Source organism: Odocoileus virginianus, chromosome 28 (assembly GCF_023699985.2).
Source record: "Odocoileus virginianus isolate 20LAN1187 ecotype Illinois chromosome 28, Ovbor_1.2, whole genome shotgun sequence".
In the NCBI taxonomy this organism is placed as follows: domain Eukaryota; kingdom Metazoa; phylum Chordata; class Mammalia; order Artiodactyla; family Cervidae; genus Odocoileus; species Odocoileus virginianus.
In genome coordinates, this window is record NC_069701.1 from 37,144,291 (window position 1) to 37,160,998 (window position 16,708).

Below are 16,708 nucleotides of genomic sequence, written 5' to 3' on the forward strand. Positions count from 1 at the left end.
GGAGCCCTGTGTATGCTGTGAGAGGGGACACAACCCCATCCCAGACCCCTCACAAACACCTCCGGATGAACTACCCTGTTTCCACGATCCCAAGACTCTGTTTTGGGAGTTTGCTTTGTTTCTGAAGTTATAGCACCCACTCCTCTGAGTTCCAGTAAGAAGAGTGGCCGCCCGTGTTACTCCAGGCTTCACAGCCTGGTGGTGGTGGGATTAGTCAGGGTCCTGGGTGCACTGTCCAGACACAGATCACTGCCTTCAGCAGAAAGAACCTTTTTTGGACAGATACTGGGAACTCAGGGCATCTCGATGGAGACTGAACAGCTCCAAAGGTTGGGCAGCCAAACCCACAGCCGACGCTGTACTCTAGGAACAACGTTGTCCCCTCACCAGGCACTGTGCCTGTCCCTCACTCAAGAGTCAAGGCTTTCAGGAGGGAGTCCCTGACCCCAGTTGGAGCCTGGGGCAAGGAAAGGAGCTGGGACCTTTGGATTCTGAGCTAAGAGGCTGAAGGGCTGTACATACTAGCGAACTACCTCCAAAGATCTGGTGCTATGGTGCTAACAGAGGCAGGGGTGAATGGTGGACAGACCCACAAAGGAAAAAGAGAAATATCCACTGCAGTAGATTCTATATCAACATCCCCATTCTAGAGTTGAGAAGCTGTTGCTGGAGTAGTTAAGGGAAACTCTTGTAGTTAGTAAGGCTTGTGACTTCAGAACCCATGTCACCACTGTACTTCTCTGGAGTTCTTTATGTTCCCCTACCCTTACAGAAAACGTGAATTTAGCGAATCCTAGGGAAGGAGACAGGGAAATAATTTGCCAGTCTGGCACATATTGAACACAATAAAATTTGGGGGAATGGATGAAAGAAGGGAATTGGAAAGCAAAGAAGTCATTTGGCGATATGTGATGAGGGTTTACCACCGCATGGGGTGGGCTTATCTCTAAGCAGACCTGAGTGATCCAGCTTCCCCAATCCTTTCCCAAATCACTTGGTTCCTGCTTTACCAACCATCGAGAACTTTTTAGACGCTCCCTTGGCCAAGCGCCAGGTCGAGAATTGCACTGTCACTTGCGACCAGCTCCCTGGGCCGTAGGATGCAGGGCGCAGGCCCGGGCGAGGCGGCGACTGGGAAGACAGGACTGGAGGGGCGGGGGCGGCGTGGAGGAGGCGGAGGCCGGCGGTCAGCTCCGCTCCAATTTGTTTGCCATGTCCCGGCAGGCGAAAGACGACTTCCTGCGACACTACACAGTCTCCGACCCCCGGACCCACCCCAAGGGCTACACTGAATACAAAGTGACGGCGCAGGTAGGGTGGGGCCCAGCGGGAACTTTACCCTTTTAACAAGAGCGGGGCCGTGTTTTACTTTAAGGCAAGACGCTGCTGGAAGCTCCCGTTTTAGACGACAGAATGGATTTCCCCTTTAAGGGGGGGTGGGTGGGTGGGTAACCGGCTTTAGTTTACTTCTTTAGCCATCAAGGGGCGGGGCCACAGGAGGGCGCTGCTCTTTTAAAAGGGCGTGCCGGCTGCTCCCAGACTGCGAGGTGTGGGTGTCCACGCCCGATGCGTGGCAGCTTGGCGTCAGACTGTGAATTTCTTTAAGTTAACCTGAAAACTCCGGCTCAGCCCAACTATTGATTAGGTCTCCAGTCTCTTGGAGTAAGTTTTGTCTATTGGTTTGTTTCATATTTATATGAAAACTCTTTAAGGAGTTGAATTACTTTAAATTTTTTCAAAAAATTATGCCTGTGTATGACTAAAAATTAATACACTTCAAAAGAAGTAAAGGAATAAGTCTCTTCACAGACACAATAGGAAGTCAGTAGATAAAGACGAAAGTTGATATATGTAGTAATAACGTTATAAGTGTATAGAGACTGGATATCATGAAAGGAATTAAAAATAGAAACAGTATAACATTATCTGTAGAATGACATACAAGAACTAATTGGGGAAGATTTTTCACTGTAAATGTTTTTGTATTTTTACAGTTTTGAAGTAGGCAACTATTAAAGTAGTGTATTAATAACTAGTAAAGTAAAGCAGAAATGTAAAGACTTCTGAAATTATTTAAATGCAGAATCCTAGATGTTTCAAATGGTCTTTCCTCAAATCTTTTGTGTCATTCCTGTATCTAAAAAATGCAAATATTAAAAAAAATTTACAAAATGAAAATAAAAAGATAATCCCAAGACAAATATCATATTGTATCACTTATGTCTGGAATCTAAAAAAATTATACAAATTATACAAATCAACTTATTTAAAAATGAACAGACTCACAGACAACAAACATGGTTACCATAAGGAAAGGGGGGTGGGGAATAAATTAGGAGTTTGGAATTAGCAGATACAAACTACTATATATAAAATAGATTAGGGCCTCCTTGGTGGTCTAGCGGTTAAGAATCTGCCTGCCAAAGCAGGGGATGAGTTCGATCCCTGATCCGGGAACATGCCACATGCCACAAAGGAGCTGCTAGTGCTCCACAACTACTGAGCCTGTGTGCCCTAGAGACCATGCTCTACAATGAAAGAAGCCACAATAAGAAGCCTGCGCCCCACAACTGGAAAGTAACCCCTACTCTCCAAAACTAGAGAAAGTCCACACCCAGCAAGGAAGACCCAGTGCAACCAAAAGTAAATAAATAAATCTTTTTTTTAAAAAAAGGATGAGCAATGAGGCCCTACTGTATAGCACAGGGAACTATAGGCAATACCTTTCTTTTTTTCTGTCTCACCCCCAGGCATGTGGGGTTTTAGTTCCCTGACCAGGGATCAAACCCATACCCTTTGCAATAGAAGCCTGGCGTCTTAACCACTGGACCGCCAGGAAAGTCCCTATAGTTGATATCATGTAACAAGAAGAAGTATTAGTCACTCAGTCGTGTCCGACCCTTTGTTACCCCATGGACTATAGCCTGCCAAGCTCCCCGTCCATGGGATTCTCCAGGCAAGAATACTAAAATGGGTTGCCATTTCATTCTCCGGAGATCTTCCCCAGCCAGGGATCAAGCCCAGGTCTCCTGCATTGCAGACACATCCTTTACCGTCTGAGCCACCAGGATCCCATCTTGTAATAAACTAATAAACTATAATGGAAAAGAATCTGTAAAAGATTATTTATATATGTGTATATACTTGAATATTGTAAATCAGCTATCTCAGTTCAGTAAGTCAGTCATGTCTGACTCTTTGGGACCCCATGGACTGCAGCATGCCAGGCTTCCCTGTCCATCACCAACTCCTGGAACCTACTCAAACTCATGTCCATCAAGTTGGTGATGCCATCCAACCATCTTATCCTCTGTTGTCCTCTTCTCCCACCTTCAATCTTTCCCAGCATCAGGGTCTTTTCCAATGAATCGGTTCTTCACATCAGGTGGCCAAAGTATTAGAGTTTCAGCTTCAGCATGAGTCCTTCCAGTGAATATTCAGGACTGATATCCTTTAGGATTGACTGGTTTGAATCTCCTTGCAGTCCAAGGGACTGTCAAGAATGTTCTCCAATACCACAGTTCAAAAATAAGTTCAAAATCAACTATAATTCAGTAATAAATAAGTAAGAGTTGAAAAAAAGAGTCCCTGGGCATTGCCGGGTCATTTGCTGGGCATATGTGTAACTTTTCCTAGTAATTGCCAGTTTTCCAAAGCAGTTGTACCATTTTATACTCTCATTCTCACCAACACTTGATATCATCAGCATCTTTCATTTTAACCATTCTTGGTGGGTGTGTAGTATTTCACTGAGATATTAAAATTTGCATTTCTCTTATGACTAATGAGCATATTTTCATCATCTTTTTGGCCATTCAAACATCTTTTGTGGGAGTTGCCTGTTCAAGTATATTGTCCATTTTGTAAAGTTGAGTTGTTTGTCTTTTTTATATTGATTTATAGAAAGTTCTTTATTTTAATTTACTATTTTCTATACTTTGTTTCCAATAATTCTTACATGAACTGCAAGATTTCCCCTTCTTGTTTGTTTGGTTTTTATATTAATTTTATTGAGGTATAGTTGATTTACAGTGTTGTGCTAGTTTCAGGTGTTCAGCAAAGTGATTCAGCTATATAGATACATATATTCATTCTTTTTTAGGTTCTTTTCTCTTTTAGTTTATCACAGAATATTGAGTAGAGTTCCCTGTGCTAAACAGTATGTCCTTGTCGGTTATCTATCTTATATATAGTAGTGTGTGTAAGTTCATCCTAAGCTCCCCTATTTCCCCTTGGGTAACCATAAGTTTGTTTTCCATATCTGTAAGTCTATTTCTGTTTTGTAAATAAGTTTATTTGCATCTTTTAAAAAAAATTAGATTTCTCATATGAGTGATGTCATATAATATTTGCCTTTCTCTGACTTACTTCACTTGATATGATAATCTCTTGGTTTACCCATGTTACTGCAAATGGCATTATTTCCTTCTTTTTTATAGCTGAGTAATAGTCTGTGTATATATGTACCTACAGGAGTTCTGTTGGCTTCCCTGGTGGCTTAGTAGTAAGGAATCCTGCCAATGCAGGAGATATAGGTTCAATCGCTGGGTTGGGAACATCCCTTGGGGAAGGAAATGGCAACCCACTACAGTATTCTTGCCTGGGAAATCCCATGGACTGAGAAGCCTGTGGGTTACAGTCCATGGGGTTGCTAAGAGTCAGACACGACTTGAGTGACTGAGTGCACACACGGGAGTTCTTTATATATTCTGGAAAGGAGTCCTTTGTCAGGTACATATTCCACAGTGGTTTTTCAATGTAGTTTCTTTTACCCAAAATATTTTAGGCAAGCCTGTTGTAAAAAGCAAAGGCCAGGGTTTCAATGCTAGTAGTCCCCCCACAGGTCACAAGCCCTCTCTAGGCCTCCATTTCCTCATCTTTTAAATGGGCCTGTGAATCATACCTGCCTCCCTAGGATGTAGAATAATGAACTGGAGATGTTTGGAAACTGTCAGAGTTATTTCAAGCTGTAGGGTGTTCTTTTTTCATTCTTATGAGCATGCCCTAATGAAAACAGTCTTTTTTCCATGTCAGACACCAGTCTGCTCTTCACAACCTCAGTGAGGTTTCTTCCGTGTCCAGGAGTGTTCACTTCCGTGTCCAGGAGTGTTCACCCACAGAGGCTTCCTCCTTGAACGGAGGGGTGGCTCCTGGGACAGAACCTCATTCTTTAGAGAACTTGGAGGTCTTTGGTTTCAGAAAGAAATGCAGGGACTTACCCTCTCCAGGAAGTGAGATAAAAGCTGGGTTGAGGATGGAGTCCTCTCGGTGGGTCTTTAGGGATCCTCCCATTTTGAGACTGGCTGGGACCTGGGACCGACCCTGGACTGGAGTAGTTGCACCTAGACAAACAGAATAGAAAGAAACTATAAGGGCGGGACTCCCCACACTGGTGGCCTAGTTTCTAAGACTCTACACTTCCAGTGCAGGGGGCCCAGGTTCAATCCCTGGTCAGGGATTTAGGTCCCACATGCAGCAACTAACTAAGAGTCCGCATGCCACAACTAAAGGATTCCATGTACTGCAACTAAGACCTGCTGCAGCCAAGTACATACATACATAAACAGAAAAGTGTGTGTTGGCTGCTCAGTCATGTCCAACTCTCTGAGTCCTCGTGGACTGTAGCCCGCCAGTTCCTCTTGTCCATGGAATTCTCCAGGCAAGAATACTGGAGTGGATAGCCACTCCCTTCTCCGGGGGATCCTCCCGAGCCAGGGACCAAACCCAGGTCTCCTGCATTGCAGGCAGATTCTTTCTTATCTGTGCCACCAGGGAAGCCCAAATAGACAGATACTTTTTAAAAAGAAAGAAACTGGATGGGATGGGGAGGGAGGTGGGGGGGCTGGGGATCGGGATGGGGAACACAAGTAAATCCATGGCTGATTCATCTCAATGTATGGCAAAAATCACTACAATATTGTAAAGTAATTAGCCTCCAACTAATAAAAATAAATGAAAAAATAAAAAAAATAAAAAGAAACTATCAGGGACTCAGAATAACTGCCTGCATGCTAAGTCTAGGCAGTTGTGAACTGTGAGATACAAGGCCACAGACCTACTGCCACTTCAGAGGCGCCTGGCACAAAAGCAAGGTGCTGTGCGTGGTCCCTGCACACTGCACCACCAAGGGGATCACTCAAGCCACCCCTGGGGCCCAAAACACTGATCCACCCCCACCCTCGCCCCATTTAAGGAACCAGCCAGCCCTCCTCGGAGAGAATGAACAAGGGTACGTCACTTGTTTTCCATCCCTTGTGCTGCATTTGGGTCCCATTAAAGCCTTGCCTGATTTTCTCAGCCAGCCTCATCAGTTTCTATTGATTAAAGAGTCCAAAGACCCAGGTCGGTAACAGTTTGACAGATGAAGAAACTAAGGTACGTGGTACAAAAACTGCTCAAAGTTACACTCAAGGCCTTAAACCAGGACCCCTTGATACCACTGGCTGAAGGGCTCTGCTCTTCTGAAGGGGGCTGGGAGGTAGCTGGGCCGTCTTTTACAGGGGGTGGATGTCAGTCTCACCGGTTCTTGCCTTTCTTCCTCAGTTCATCTCAAAGAGGGACCCAGAGGATGTCAAAGAGGTGAGCCTCATGGGAGGAAGGGGACCATCTCCCGGTTCCAGATCTGAAAGCAGTGAAGGGACACTGGTAACTGTACAGGAGACCAGCCCCCCTTCCTCCCTGGCTCTGGGAGGAGGGGGTGCTGTGCCCTAATGCACACACAGCCTGGAGCCAGGCTGGGGTGGGGAAGGCCGCTTCCCACCACTGCTCAGCCCAGTCAAGTCACGTGTCCCTCTTAGGTGGTGGTCTGGAAGCGGTACAGTGACTTTCGAAAGTTGCATGGAGACCTGGCCTACACCCACCGCAACCTCTTCCGCCGCCTGGAGGAGTTCCCAGCCTTCCCCCGCGCCCAGGTGTTTGGTGAGTCTGATTCAGGCATTCAGGCCAAAGATGGAGGGAGCATTGAGCAAAGGGGACACTTGCTGCTGAGGGCTGGATGAAGGGGGTCTGAAACTCCTGGCAAAGATGTGTTTCAGACCACTGGAAGGGCCCTTGTGTGTGCGCGCTAAGTCACTTCAGTTGTATCCGACTCTTTGCGACCTCATAGACTGTAGCCTGCCAGGCTGCTCTGTCCATGGGATTCTCCAGGCAAGAATACTGGAGTGGGTTGCCGTGCCCTCCTCCAGGGGATCTTCCTGACCCAGGCATCGTTAGAGACGGTCTCATTTTACACATGGGGAAATGGCTCTGCCCTTGTTGTGTGTCGAGCCCTTTAATATTAATTCCTGTCCTCATTAGCCCCATTTTCAAGATGAGGAAACTGAGGCTCAGGATGAAGGGGCTTGAGCCAGAACTCCAAGCCACAACCTGATGTTTCTTCTGGACCTGCACTTGTCCAGAAAGAGCAGCCATGAACCACCTGTGGCTGAGGGGCACCAGAAGTGCGGCTCGTCTGGACTGAGATGTGTTGCACAGGTCGAATACACTGAAAAATCAATGTAAACTATCTCAGTAGTTGATACATTGATTATATGTTCAAATGAGACTATTTTGGATATACTGGGTTAAAGAGAATATATAATTAAAATTTAATCTGTTTCTTTTTATTTTTTTTTAAATGCAGCTCCTAGAAAATTGTAAATTACGTATGAGGCTCATATATTATATTTCTCCTAGACAGGGCTGGTCTGTTACTTGTGTCTCTGGACTCACAGGAGATGTTCTTTTGTAGCAAGGTGAAAGGTCCTCGCTAGCAAATTATGCCAGGCAGTGGGATAACTCCCCCTGGCAGCACAATAAATAGCGCAGAGTTAAATAACTCTACACGATGCCTGGAACAGAACATAGAAGCTGTAAACATGGGGCTACTTTCTTTGTGACCTTGGGCAAGTCACTTCCCCTCTCTGAGTCTTCCTTTCCTCCCTAATACATCGAAACCATCTGAAATTATTTGTTTCTTATTGGTTGCCTGCTTCCCCCTGTCTAGGATGTAGTAACCATGAGGGCAGAGACCTCACTTCACTCTCATTCGCCTCCTGAACCAACCACATAGTAGGTGCTCAATACTCATCCGGTAAATGGATGAATAGGGAGATAGGTCACTCCTTGCGAGACCCTCACCCCAGGCAGAGCCAAGGAAGATTTCTGAGAGAATGGGGTGGGGGCCAGTGGGCTGCTCAGATCCTCTCAGGCAGGACCAGGAAAAGTGGCCTGGAGGCCAGAAGTCCCCGTGGGTCACTGTTGTCTCCTTGTCGCTTGTCCTGGTGGGCACAGGCCGGTTTGAAGCCTCGGTGATTGAGGAGCGGCGAAAGGGGGCCGAGGACTTGCTTCGCTTCACTGTGCACATTCCCGCGCTCAACAACAGCCCCCAGCTCAAGGAGTTCTTCCGGGTATGTGCACCTGCTCTTCCCCGGTCCTCAGCACCTGGGAAGCTTACCTGCCCACACGGCTGGTCTTTCTCTTGTGCAGGGTGGGGAGGTGACACGGCCCTCTGAGGTGTCCAGAGACCTGCACATCCTTCCCCCGCCCCTGATTCCCACACCTCCGCCTGACGAGCCCCGGGCCCAGCCGCATGAGACTTGGTTGCCCCAGCCGCTTCCTGCAGAGAGAAGGGGCCTTGAGGAGTTGGAGGTGCCAGGTATGTGGGGCGGGAGAGTGAGCCAGGGCTAGAGGGTCCAGAGCCTGTATGTTTGGGGAGTGGGAACCACTCCCTTCTCAGTGAAAAGCCGTTCTGGACTCCTCTGCCGCCATCCTGCTGAGGAACTCTGCACAGGTCATTTTCCTTTTCAGGGCTATAGTTTGCTAATCTGTAAAATGGGCACAAACCTTAAGAATGGATTTGTCTATGCCCATGGTTGCTGCAAGGCTTCAGTGAGCGGGTAATGACATTTTGAAAGCTGGGAAATAATAATAAAAGCAGACGTGAATGACCCCACTGATCTATTCCTCAGCAGACCCGCCACCATCCAGCCCTGCTCAGGAGGCCTTGGATCTCCTCTTTAATTGTGGGAGCACCGAGGAGGCATCCAGTTCCCCTGCCCGAGGCCCCCTCACCGAGGCTGAGCTTGCCCTATTTGACCCCTTCTCCAAGGAAGGTAACAAGTTGGGACAAGTCCAGTGGGGGTAGGGTGAGGGGATGGAGCGGGGCAGGAGGTCCTTACCTGTAGGGAGACAGAGGCAGGCAGAGCCACCAGCTGCACCTTGCCTGTGTAAATCAGAGAAAGGCGCCCCACTGTGGGCGAAAGGCAGCTTTGATGAGAATTAGAAGCAGTGCCCCTTCCCAAGGAAGGTGTTGGAGAAGACTCTTGAGAGTCTCTTGTACTGCAAGGAGATCCATCCAGTCAATCTTAAAGGAAATCAGTCCTGAATATTCATTGGAAGGACTGATGCTGAAACTGAAACTCCAATACTTTGGCCACCTGATGCAAAGAACTGACTCATTGGAAAAGACCCTGATGCTGGGAAGGATTGAAGGCAGGAGGAGAAGGGGACGACAGAGGATGAGACGGTTGGATGGCATCACCGATGCGATGGACATGAGTTTGAGTAAGCTTCGGGAGTTGGTGATGGACAGGGAAGCCTGGCATGCTGCAGTCTATGGGGTCGCAAAGAGTCGGACACCACTGAGCAACTGAACTGAATTGAACTGAACCGTCCCTTCCCAGGTGCTGTTGCTGCCCTGGCCAGCTGGGTACCCCAGCACAGTGAGCAACTGTCGAGGAAGTGAGCCACTTCCCACTGTGGATCCCTTCCCTGAGAATGCTTTGGAACCAGCAGGGTGTCACACTGCCCTGAGAGGGTCTGACTTCTTTCGCTCGAAGCCCGAGGTGGAGGTTTCCTGGATGGCTCAGGGTCTGGCTGTAGATCCTGAAGGTTATAGATCCTGTTGGTGAAGGGCAGTGAGGTCTGGGCTCCAAGGACAGCAGAGGAAGCCCCTGGGGTAGCCTCTGGTGTGTGAGGGCACCAGACGTGGAAGCCCCCCCACCCCCACCCCATGGAGGCCCTGGTCCTGAGCTCCTTGTCAGATCAGGAGCTTGACAATCCCTGGCTCTGAGACTCAGGATCTTTTCATTTTAAAATTCTCTGAGTTTATGCTGTTACTGCAGCTGGGGTGTTGAAGTGGTCGATTGCACTTCGGGTCATCATGACAGTTTCATTTTGGCTTCCTCAGTTGTCTTTTTCAGCCTGTTTTGTTGGCTTCCCTTCTTTACCCTTTGGTGACCTCTTGGGCAGACCCTTAGCTTTCTGATCGTTTCAGGCACTTGAGTTCTCTCACTTTGCGGTCCGATCCAAATCAGGACCTCGAGTCTTTCTCCAGTTTTCAGCCTTACCCTGTACCTCCCCCCGCAACTCAGGCCTGATTGGTGGCTGGGCCCCTGGCCATGGTAACCAGGGTGTGAGGAATGTCCTTTGGAGGAGAAAGGCAGGGGCGATGTCACCGTGGCTGATGAACCTGGCTACAGAGAGGCAGGATCCAGGCACTCTGCCTGGCCCCAGCCAAGCCTCCTGGGGTACCCAGTGCCCAGGTGCTTGGGCAAGAGCCTGGCAAAACTCCTCAAAGGCAGCTCCCATAAGATGTTCCCTCGATCCATGGCAGAACTCCTAAATCCTCGCCCCTACCAAGCTGGAAGGGCAGTTTGCTCAGATGCTGCCTCCTGTCCTTGCCCCACTTTGTAGGGTCATCTAGCCAACCTTTTACCATCAGAATTCTCCAGGTGAGGAGCTGGCGCTCATCTCTCTTCATCACATACACCAGGCTCTTGAACTCAAGTACTAGGGTGTCCCAAGATCCCTTCTGTCTTCTGCTTCATGAGCAACACAGGAAGGGCTGTAGTCCAACTGGAAAGTGAAATGTCACCTTACCTCCCTATAAGGCCCCTGGTCTCCACATGGGGTCCCTCTGGTGGGCGTCTAGAGAGGCCCACCCTTCCCTCTCCAGGCCAGTGGTGTGCAGTGGTGGTTCCTAGTCCTACACCTTCCCTTTAAAGGCCTTTTCATCCAAGGTTCACCAGATTGCTAGCCTTCTTTTGTGGAATCTACAGAGGGAATCTTTGACCATCTCCTTGCCAGTCCTAGAGGATATATGAGCCCTTCTGTCTGGAATGTGTGAATACCTTCCACCCACTTCTTCCCATTTGGGGCCTCAGCTGAAATTGAAAGACTTTAAAAGGCCTGGAGGTTCTCTGGATCCATCATTCTAAGATTCCAAAGCTTGGAGCATTTCTACCCTTGACCTGGCATGCTTGACCTAGCATCCTTCAATTAAACTTTGTGGAGGAAATTCTGGAATTTGTTGTAGTCAGGAGGGAAGTAGAACCAGTGACCCAGAGCTTCAAATTAATGTTAATGATGACTCACCTGCAATGCAGGAGACACAGGACACCTGGATTTGATCTCTGGGTTGGGAAGATCCCCTGGAGTAGGAAATAGCAACCCACTTCAGTATTCTTGCCTGGAAAATCTCATGGACAGAGGAGCCTGGCGGGCTATAGTCCATGGGGTCTCAAAAGTGTCAGACGCAACTGAGTATGCATGCACACAAAGAAAGTATTAGGCTACGTTGTACATATGAAACTCATTTAATATCGTAAATCAACTATATCTCACTATAAACAAAGAATTAGGGAAGTAAGACTATTTTTACAAAAGCACACAAACAATACCAACCAAATAGATCATGGCTAGTGTGCTATGCACAAGTGGCTTTTGGATTGCTCAGGCACTGAGAAACCCAGGACAGGTTGGTGGGCCAGAGAGGTCTGGGGTTGGGCAGCAGGCCCAGGAAAACTGGCCCAGGAGGGCCAGTCTGATCTGAGTCCTCCATATCTGATTACAGAAGGTGCAGGACCCAGTCCTACCCACATAGGGGAGCTGGCAGCGTTGGAGGCAGAATCTGGAAGACTGGACCAGGAACCCTGGGAGCCAGGTGGACAAGCAGAGGAAGACGACGAGGAAGGAGATCCCGCCCCTGCCTATCTGAGCCAAGCCACAAAACTCATCACCCAGGCCCTACGGGACGAGAAGGCAGGTGCCTACCCTGCCGCTTTGCAGGGCTACCGGGATGGCGTGCACATCCTGCTCCAGGGAGTTCCTGGTGAGCAAGACTGGAGGCTGGAGGGTCAGGCCTGGGATCCTGGATGGTGCAGTGAAGGGAAAGGAAATGAAAAACAAGGATCAGAATTGCTCTTCACTGACCAATTGTGTAACCTTGGGCTGCTGCTTTATCTCTGTGGCCTCAGTTTTCTTATTTGTAAAATGGGGAGCATATATCTGACTCCCAAGGAACAGGGAAAGACACATGGTGATGCTCTGTGGACAGTAAGGAGCTAGACCAGGGGTTCTGAATCCAGGTACCAGAATCCGCTGAGCCATTCTGTCTTCCCAGGTGACCCATCACCTGCCCGCCGAGAGGGTGTGAAGAAGAAGGCGGCCGAGTACCTGAAGCGGGCAGAGGAAATCCTGCACCTGCATCTGCCCTAACTCCCACTCCGAGATGGGAGTGGACCCATTCCCAGGACTCTGGCTCCAGCACTGCCAGCCACCCTCTTCTCTCCCTGGTGCCTGATCACCTGGTCCTATAACTGGCCATTTCTGTATGTAACTGGACCAGGAATGAGAAAAATAATGAATTCTCAGCTCCCTGACCACACCTGCCACCTTGGAATCAGGGACTCACATGTCTGAGCCTGCCTGTCTCTATCTTGATATGGGAGGCTGCAGCTCTGGTCCGTAAACCATGTTTATCCATCTAGAACCGGGGTCTGCAAACTACTGCCCACAGCTGAATATGCCCCACTGCCTTTTTTTTTATAAGGCCCATGAACTAGAAGAGTTTTTACTTTTTTTTAATAGTTGAAAAAATCCAAAATAATAATATTCTGTGACAGGTGAAAATTATAATGAAATTTAAGTGTCTAAAAAATAAAAGTTTATTGGAACACAACCAGACTTTTTCATTTAACTGTTGTCGACCGTTGCTTTCTCACTACACCAGCAAGGCTGAGTGATTGGGCTGTGACCTGTAAATCCAAGAATATCTACTATTTTGGCTCTTTGTAGAAAAAGTTTGCTGACCCCTGATCTAGAAAACAGGGAGAAGATACCCCAAGGAAACAGAAAAGAATGGCAGTAAAGCCGACTGAGTCAGGTTATCGGGTGAAGAGGAACCAAAGCTGGTGTCCCCACTTGGGTCGGGTGGTTCAAAGCTAAAAGGTGTTGAGATTAGAGGGCGGGAGCCCGGGAAGGCGTGGCTCCACGCCTGCCCAGCCTCTCCTGCAAAGCGATTGGTTGAGAAAGGGAACTGTAAAGTGGTGCATCATGGGAGTGATCCGACTACAGCGGTGCACTCTGGTTGGGCTACAGCGGGACACGAGCGTGAGGAACTCACGCAACGCTGAACTACAACGCAGAGGGTCTCGGGAGGCCTGCACGGAGGTCTGTGGGAGGCGGCAGGACTCGGTGAGGACGGCGGTGGCCAGGCGGGCGGGGGGAAGGCTCAGACGAGGGCGGGGAGGCGGGCCGGACGGGGTTGGCCCCGCCTTCGCCAGCCTTGAAATGCTGTCCCGCAGAATGGGGCGATGGGCCGCCGCTGTCCACTGAATGCTGAGCGCCCGTCCTTTCCCCCCCCCAGCCCACCTATGCCCGGCTACGAGCTGCCCGTGGGCACGTGCCTGGACATGTGTCCGGCTGCCGAGCGCGCCCAGCGCGAAGAGGAGCGCCGCCTGCACCGATTCGAGGTGGTGCCGGGATGCCGCGGGGACCGGCCCCGAGCCGACCCACAGCGCGCGGTGAAGGAGTACAGCCGGCCGGCCGCCGGGAAGATCCGGCCCCCGCCGAATCAGCTGCGTCCGCCGTCCGTGCTGCTGGCCACCGTGCGCTACCTGGCCAGCGAGGTGGCCGAGCGCACCGACGCGTCCTGCGCGGAGGTGGCCAGCTTCGTGGCGGACAGGTTGCGCGCGGTGCGGCTGGACTTGGCCCTGCAAAGCGCGAGTGACGTCGAGACGGCGTTGGTGCTGGAAGCGGCTCTGGCCGTGCTGCTGGCCGTGGTGGCGCGGTTCAGACCCAACGCGACGCACGGGCCAGTGGACCCAATGTTGCTGCAAGCCCAGATCCAGGAGAGCTTCGGTTCTCTGCGCCGCTGCTACGCGCTGGGCGCTGGTCCCCACCCGCGCCAAGCCACCTTCCAGGGCCTCTTTCTGCTGTATAACCTGGGTGAGTCAGGGTCCCCGCGGCAGAGCAGAGACCGGGACAGTGAAGGCCGAGAAAGGAAGGAGAAGCTTTCAAACCTCACTAGTAGCTCCCTCTCCATCCTAAATGTCTCCTAAATGTGTGTCTTAGCCATTGCACAAGATTCACTGAGCCCCTACATGAACCTTCTGACCCGTCCCTTCCCTTCTCTGGGTCTCGGCTTTCTCATTATGAAAGTGGAGGGGATAGCATTGGAATGGGACAGTTGAACCTAGATAGTGATTTTCAAGCTTTTTCTTTTAAACCTCCATTTCAGTCAGTATTGCAAAACAACCAAGAACACATATGCCAACAAATATCTATGAGATAGAAGGTTCAAGGCTAGATTTTTTTCCTATGGATGGATGATGCTTTTTTCTTTTTTGGATGATGCTTTTTAATTAATTCTACTTAATTTAATGAAATGCTGTTGACTTAATGACCCACTAATGGGTCAGTCAATTCTAAAGGAGATCAACTGAATATTCACTGAAAGGACTGATGCTGATGCTGAAGCTGAAGCTCCAATATTTTGGCCAATATTTCTGATGTGAAGAGCCAACTCATTGGAAAAGACCCTGATGCTGGGAAAGACTGAAGGCAGAAGGAGAAGGGGGCAGTAGAGGATGAGATGGTTAGATAGCATCACAGACTCAATGGACATGAATTTGAGCAAACTCTAGGAGATAGTGGAGGACAGAGGAGCCTGGTGTGCTGTAGTCCTCCGGGTCACAAAGAGTCAGACACAACTTAGTGACTAAACAGCAAATGGGTCAGAAGCTTCAGTTTACCCAAGGTCCCAGTGTTGTCATTCTCCTCAAAAGGGGAGAAGCAGAATTTGAAAAAGAAACTGGCTTACCAGGTAGACAGCAGAAGGTGTGGCAGAGCCAACTCCCAAACCTTGGGGCAGCTAGGGCTGGAGAAAGGGCTGGGCTTCAAGTCAGAAAACTTGGATTTGATTGGGTCACCTTCTTAAATATATATGAGCTCTAAGACAGTCAGGCAAGTCATTAAATGATCACAGCCTCTTTCCTTCACCTGTAAACACTGCCTCACTTTATTATGAGGACTCAGGCTGTTTGATGGGATTCTGGAATCACTGGCAACAAATTCTGATAATGATCAAGAAGGGGCTAAGGGGTAGGGAGGGTGGGCTTGGCTTGGGATGGGGCGTGGCCATAGCAGGAGCAGGTGGGGGAGGAGTGAGTTGGGGGGGAGGGTCAGAGGAGGTGGCTGAAGATTCATGAAGGTGGGAGGGGGATGGGGGAAACCTAAGGGGATGGACTTCCCAGGTGGCACCAGTGGTAAAGAACCCGCCTGCCAAAGCAAGAGATGTAAGAGACAGGGGTTCAATTCCTGGGTTGAAAAGATCCCCTGGAGGAGAGCATGGCAACCCACTCCAGTATTCTTGCCTCGAGAGTCCCATGGACAGAGGAGCCTGGCAGGCTACAGTCCATGTGGCTGCCAAGAGTAAGACACCACTGCACTGAAAGGGGATGGCACGGAAGGTGGGCCTGCTCCCGTACTCAACACCCTCATGCGGGCTTCTCACACTTCCAGGCTCGGTAGAGGCCCTTCACGAGGTTCTGCAGCTGCCTGCAGCCCTGCGTTCCTGCCCGGCCCTGCGCACCGCCCTGGCAGTTGACTCCGCCTTCCGGGAAGGCAATGCCGCCCGCCTCTTTCGCCTGCTCCGGACACTGCCCTACCTTCAGAGCTGCGCTGTGCAGTGCCACGTGGGCCATGCACGCCGGGGAGCCCTGGCCCGCCTTGCTCGTGCCCTCAGCACCTCCAAGGGCCAGACCTTGCCGCTGGGCTTCGTGATCCACCTGCTGGCCCTGGATGGGCCCAAGGAGGCACGGGACCTGTGCCAGGCCCACGGACTACCCTTAGACGGACAGGAGAGAGTGGTGTTCCTGAGGGGTCGTTACACTGAGGAGGGGCTGCCACCTGCTGGGACCTGCCAGGTACTGGTGGGGAACAAACTTGGAGGGCGCACTCTGGAAGACGTGGTCATGGCAGAGGAGGAAGATGAGGCTGTGGACAGACCCAGGACCGAGGTATGAAGAGGACTGTGTGGTCTCCCAGAGACCCAAGACTGGGGCTGAAGCACTCAGGTTTCCTTTTTCATGATTCCCACACTATATAAGGAACAACAGCTTGGCTTGATTTATTTGGGGAGGGGAGGGAGGAGTTGAGATGTGCTAGGGGCGTAGGGGAAGAGAAACCCAAACTGGACCATTCCCTGTCCACCCTGGGCCTTAGTTTCCTTGCTGATCACTGGGGGGTGGCTCTGGTGGTCTCTGAGTTGACATCTAAGGTTGGCATTATGCATCCCATCTTCACCCATCTGCTACCAAGAGTAGCTGGTGGTTTTGCCATTCCCCTCATCCCTGTCTCCTGTTCACCCTCTGCCAACCAAGATGCAGCAAGAGGGAAATTTTCATCTGGGGCTTGTCACTCCCTTCAAGTGTCCTGGTGGGACCCC

At 50.0% G+C, this 16,708-nt stretch overlaps 2 protein-coding genes across 8 annotated transcripts; both read left to right on the plus strand.

Annotated features, from left to right (window-relative positions):
• The first annotated feature begins 1,101 nt into the window (after nt 1-1,101).
• Nucleotides 1,102-12,940, plus strand: SNX15 (sorting nexin 15). 6 transcript variants are annotated; one of them, XM_070457618.1, is made up of 9 exons: nt 1,102-1,311; nt 6,544-6,579; nt 6,798-6,918; nt 8,272-8,387; nt 8,467-8,635; nt 8,949-9,092; nt 9,379-9,543; nt 11,834-12,021; nt 12,383-12,940. In XM_070457618.1, exons 1-9 carry the CDS (start codon nt 1,213-1,215, stop codon nt 12,413-12,415), a joined length of 1,071 nt encoding a protein of 356 aa, XP_070313719.1. In that variant the 5' UTR covers nt 1,102-1,212; the 3' UTR covers nt 12,416-12,940. The 6 variants fall into 6 exon arrangements, with proteins under 6 accessions (XP_070313719.1, XP_070313717.1, XP_070313718.1 ...); XM_070457616.1 differs by having other exon boundaries at nt 1,105-1,311; nt 11,834-12,091; XM_070457617.1 differs by having other exon boundaries at nt 1,105-1,311; nt 8,952-9,092; nt 11,834-12,091.
• A 366-nt stretch (nt 12,941-13,306) lies between these two features.
• SAC3D1 (SAC3 domain containing 1) lies at nt 13,307-16,378 on the plus strand. 2 transcript variants are annotated; one of them, XM_020891805.2, is made up of 3 exons: nt 13,307-13,455; nt 13,628-14,208; nt 15,784-16,378. In XM_020891805.2, exons 2-3 carry the CDS (start codon nt 13,635-13,637, stop codon nt 16,284-16,286), a joined length of 1,077 nt encoding a protein of 358 aa, XP_020747464.2. In that variant the 5' UTR covers nt 13,307-13,455; nt 13,628-13,634; the 3' UTR covers nt 16,287-16,378. The 2 variants fall into 2 exon arrangements, with proteins under 2 accessions (XP_020747464.2, XP_070313722.1); XM_070457621.1 differs by lacking the exon at nt 13,307-13,455 and having other exon boundaries at nt 13,462-14,208.
• The last annotated feature ends 330 nt before the right edge of the window (nt 16,379-16,708 follow it).

Bases quoted from the DNA above. Each gene is read 5' to 3' on its own strand.
- SNX15 (XM_070457616.1), top strand. From the start codon at position 1,213: ATGTCCCGGCAGGCGAAAGACGACTTCCTGCGACACTACACAGTCTCC. The intron at 8,636-8,948 runs GTATGTGGGGCG...TCTATTCCTCAG, and splicing joins TGAGGAGTTGGAGGTGCCAG to CAGACCCGCCACCATCCAGC. The intron at 9,544-11,833 runs GTAAGCTTCGGG...ATCTGATTACAG, and splicing joins TGCGATGGACATGAGTTTGA to AAGGTGCAGGACCCAGTCCT.
- SAC3D1 (XM_070457621.1), top strand. From the start codon at position 13,575: ATGGGCCGCCGCTGTCCACTGAATGCTGAGCGCCCGTCCTTTCCCCCC. The intron at 14,209-15,783 runs GTGAGTCAGGGT...TCACACTTCCAG, and splicing joins CTTTCTGCTGTATAACCTGG to GCTCGGTAGAGGCCCTTCAC.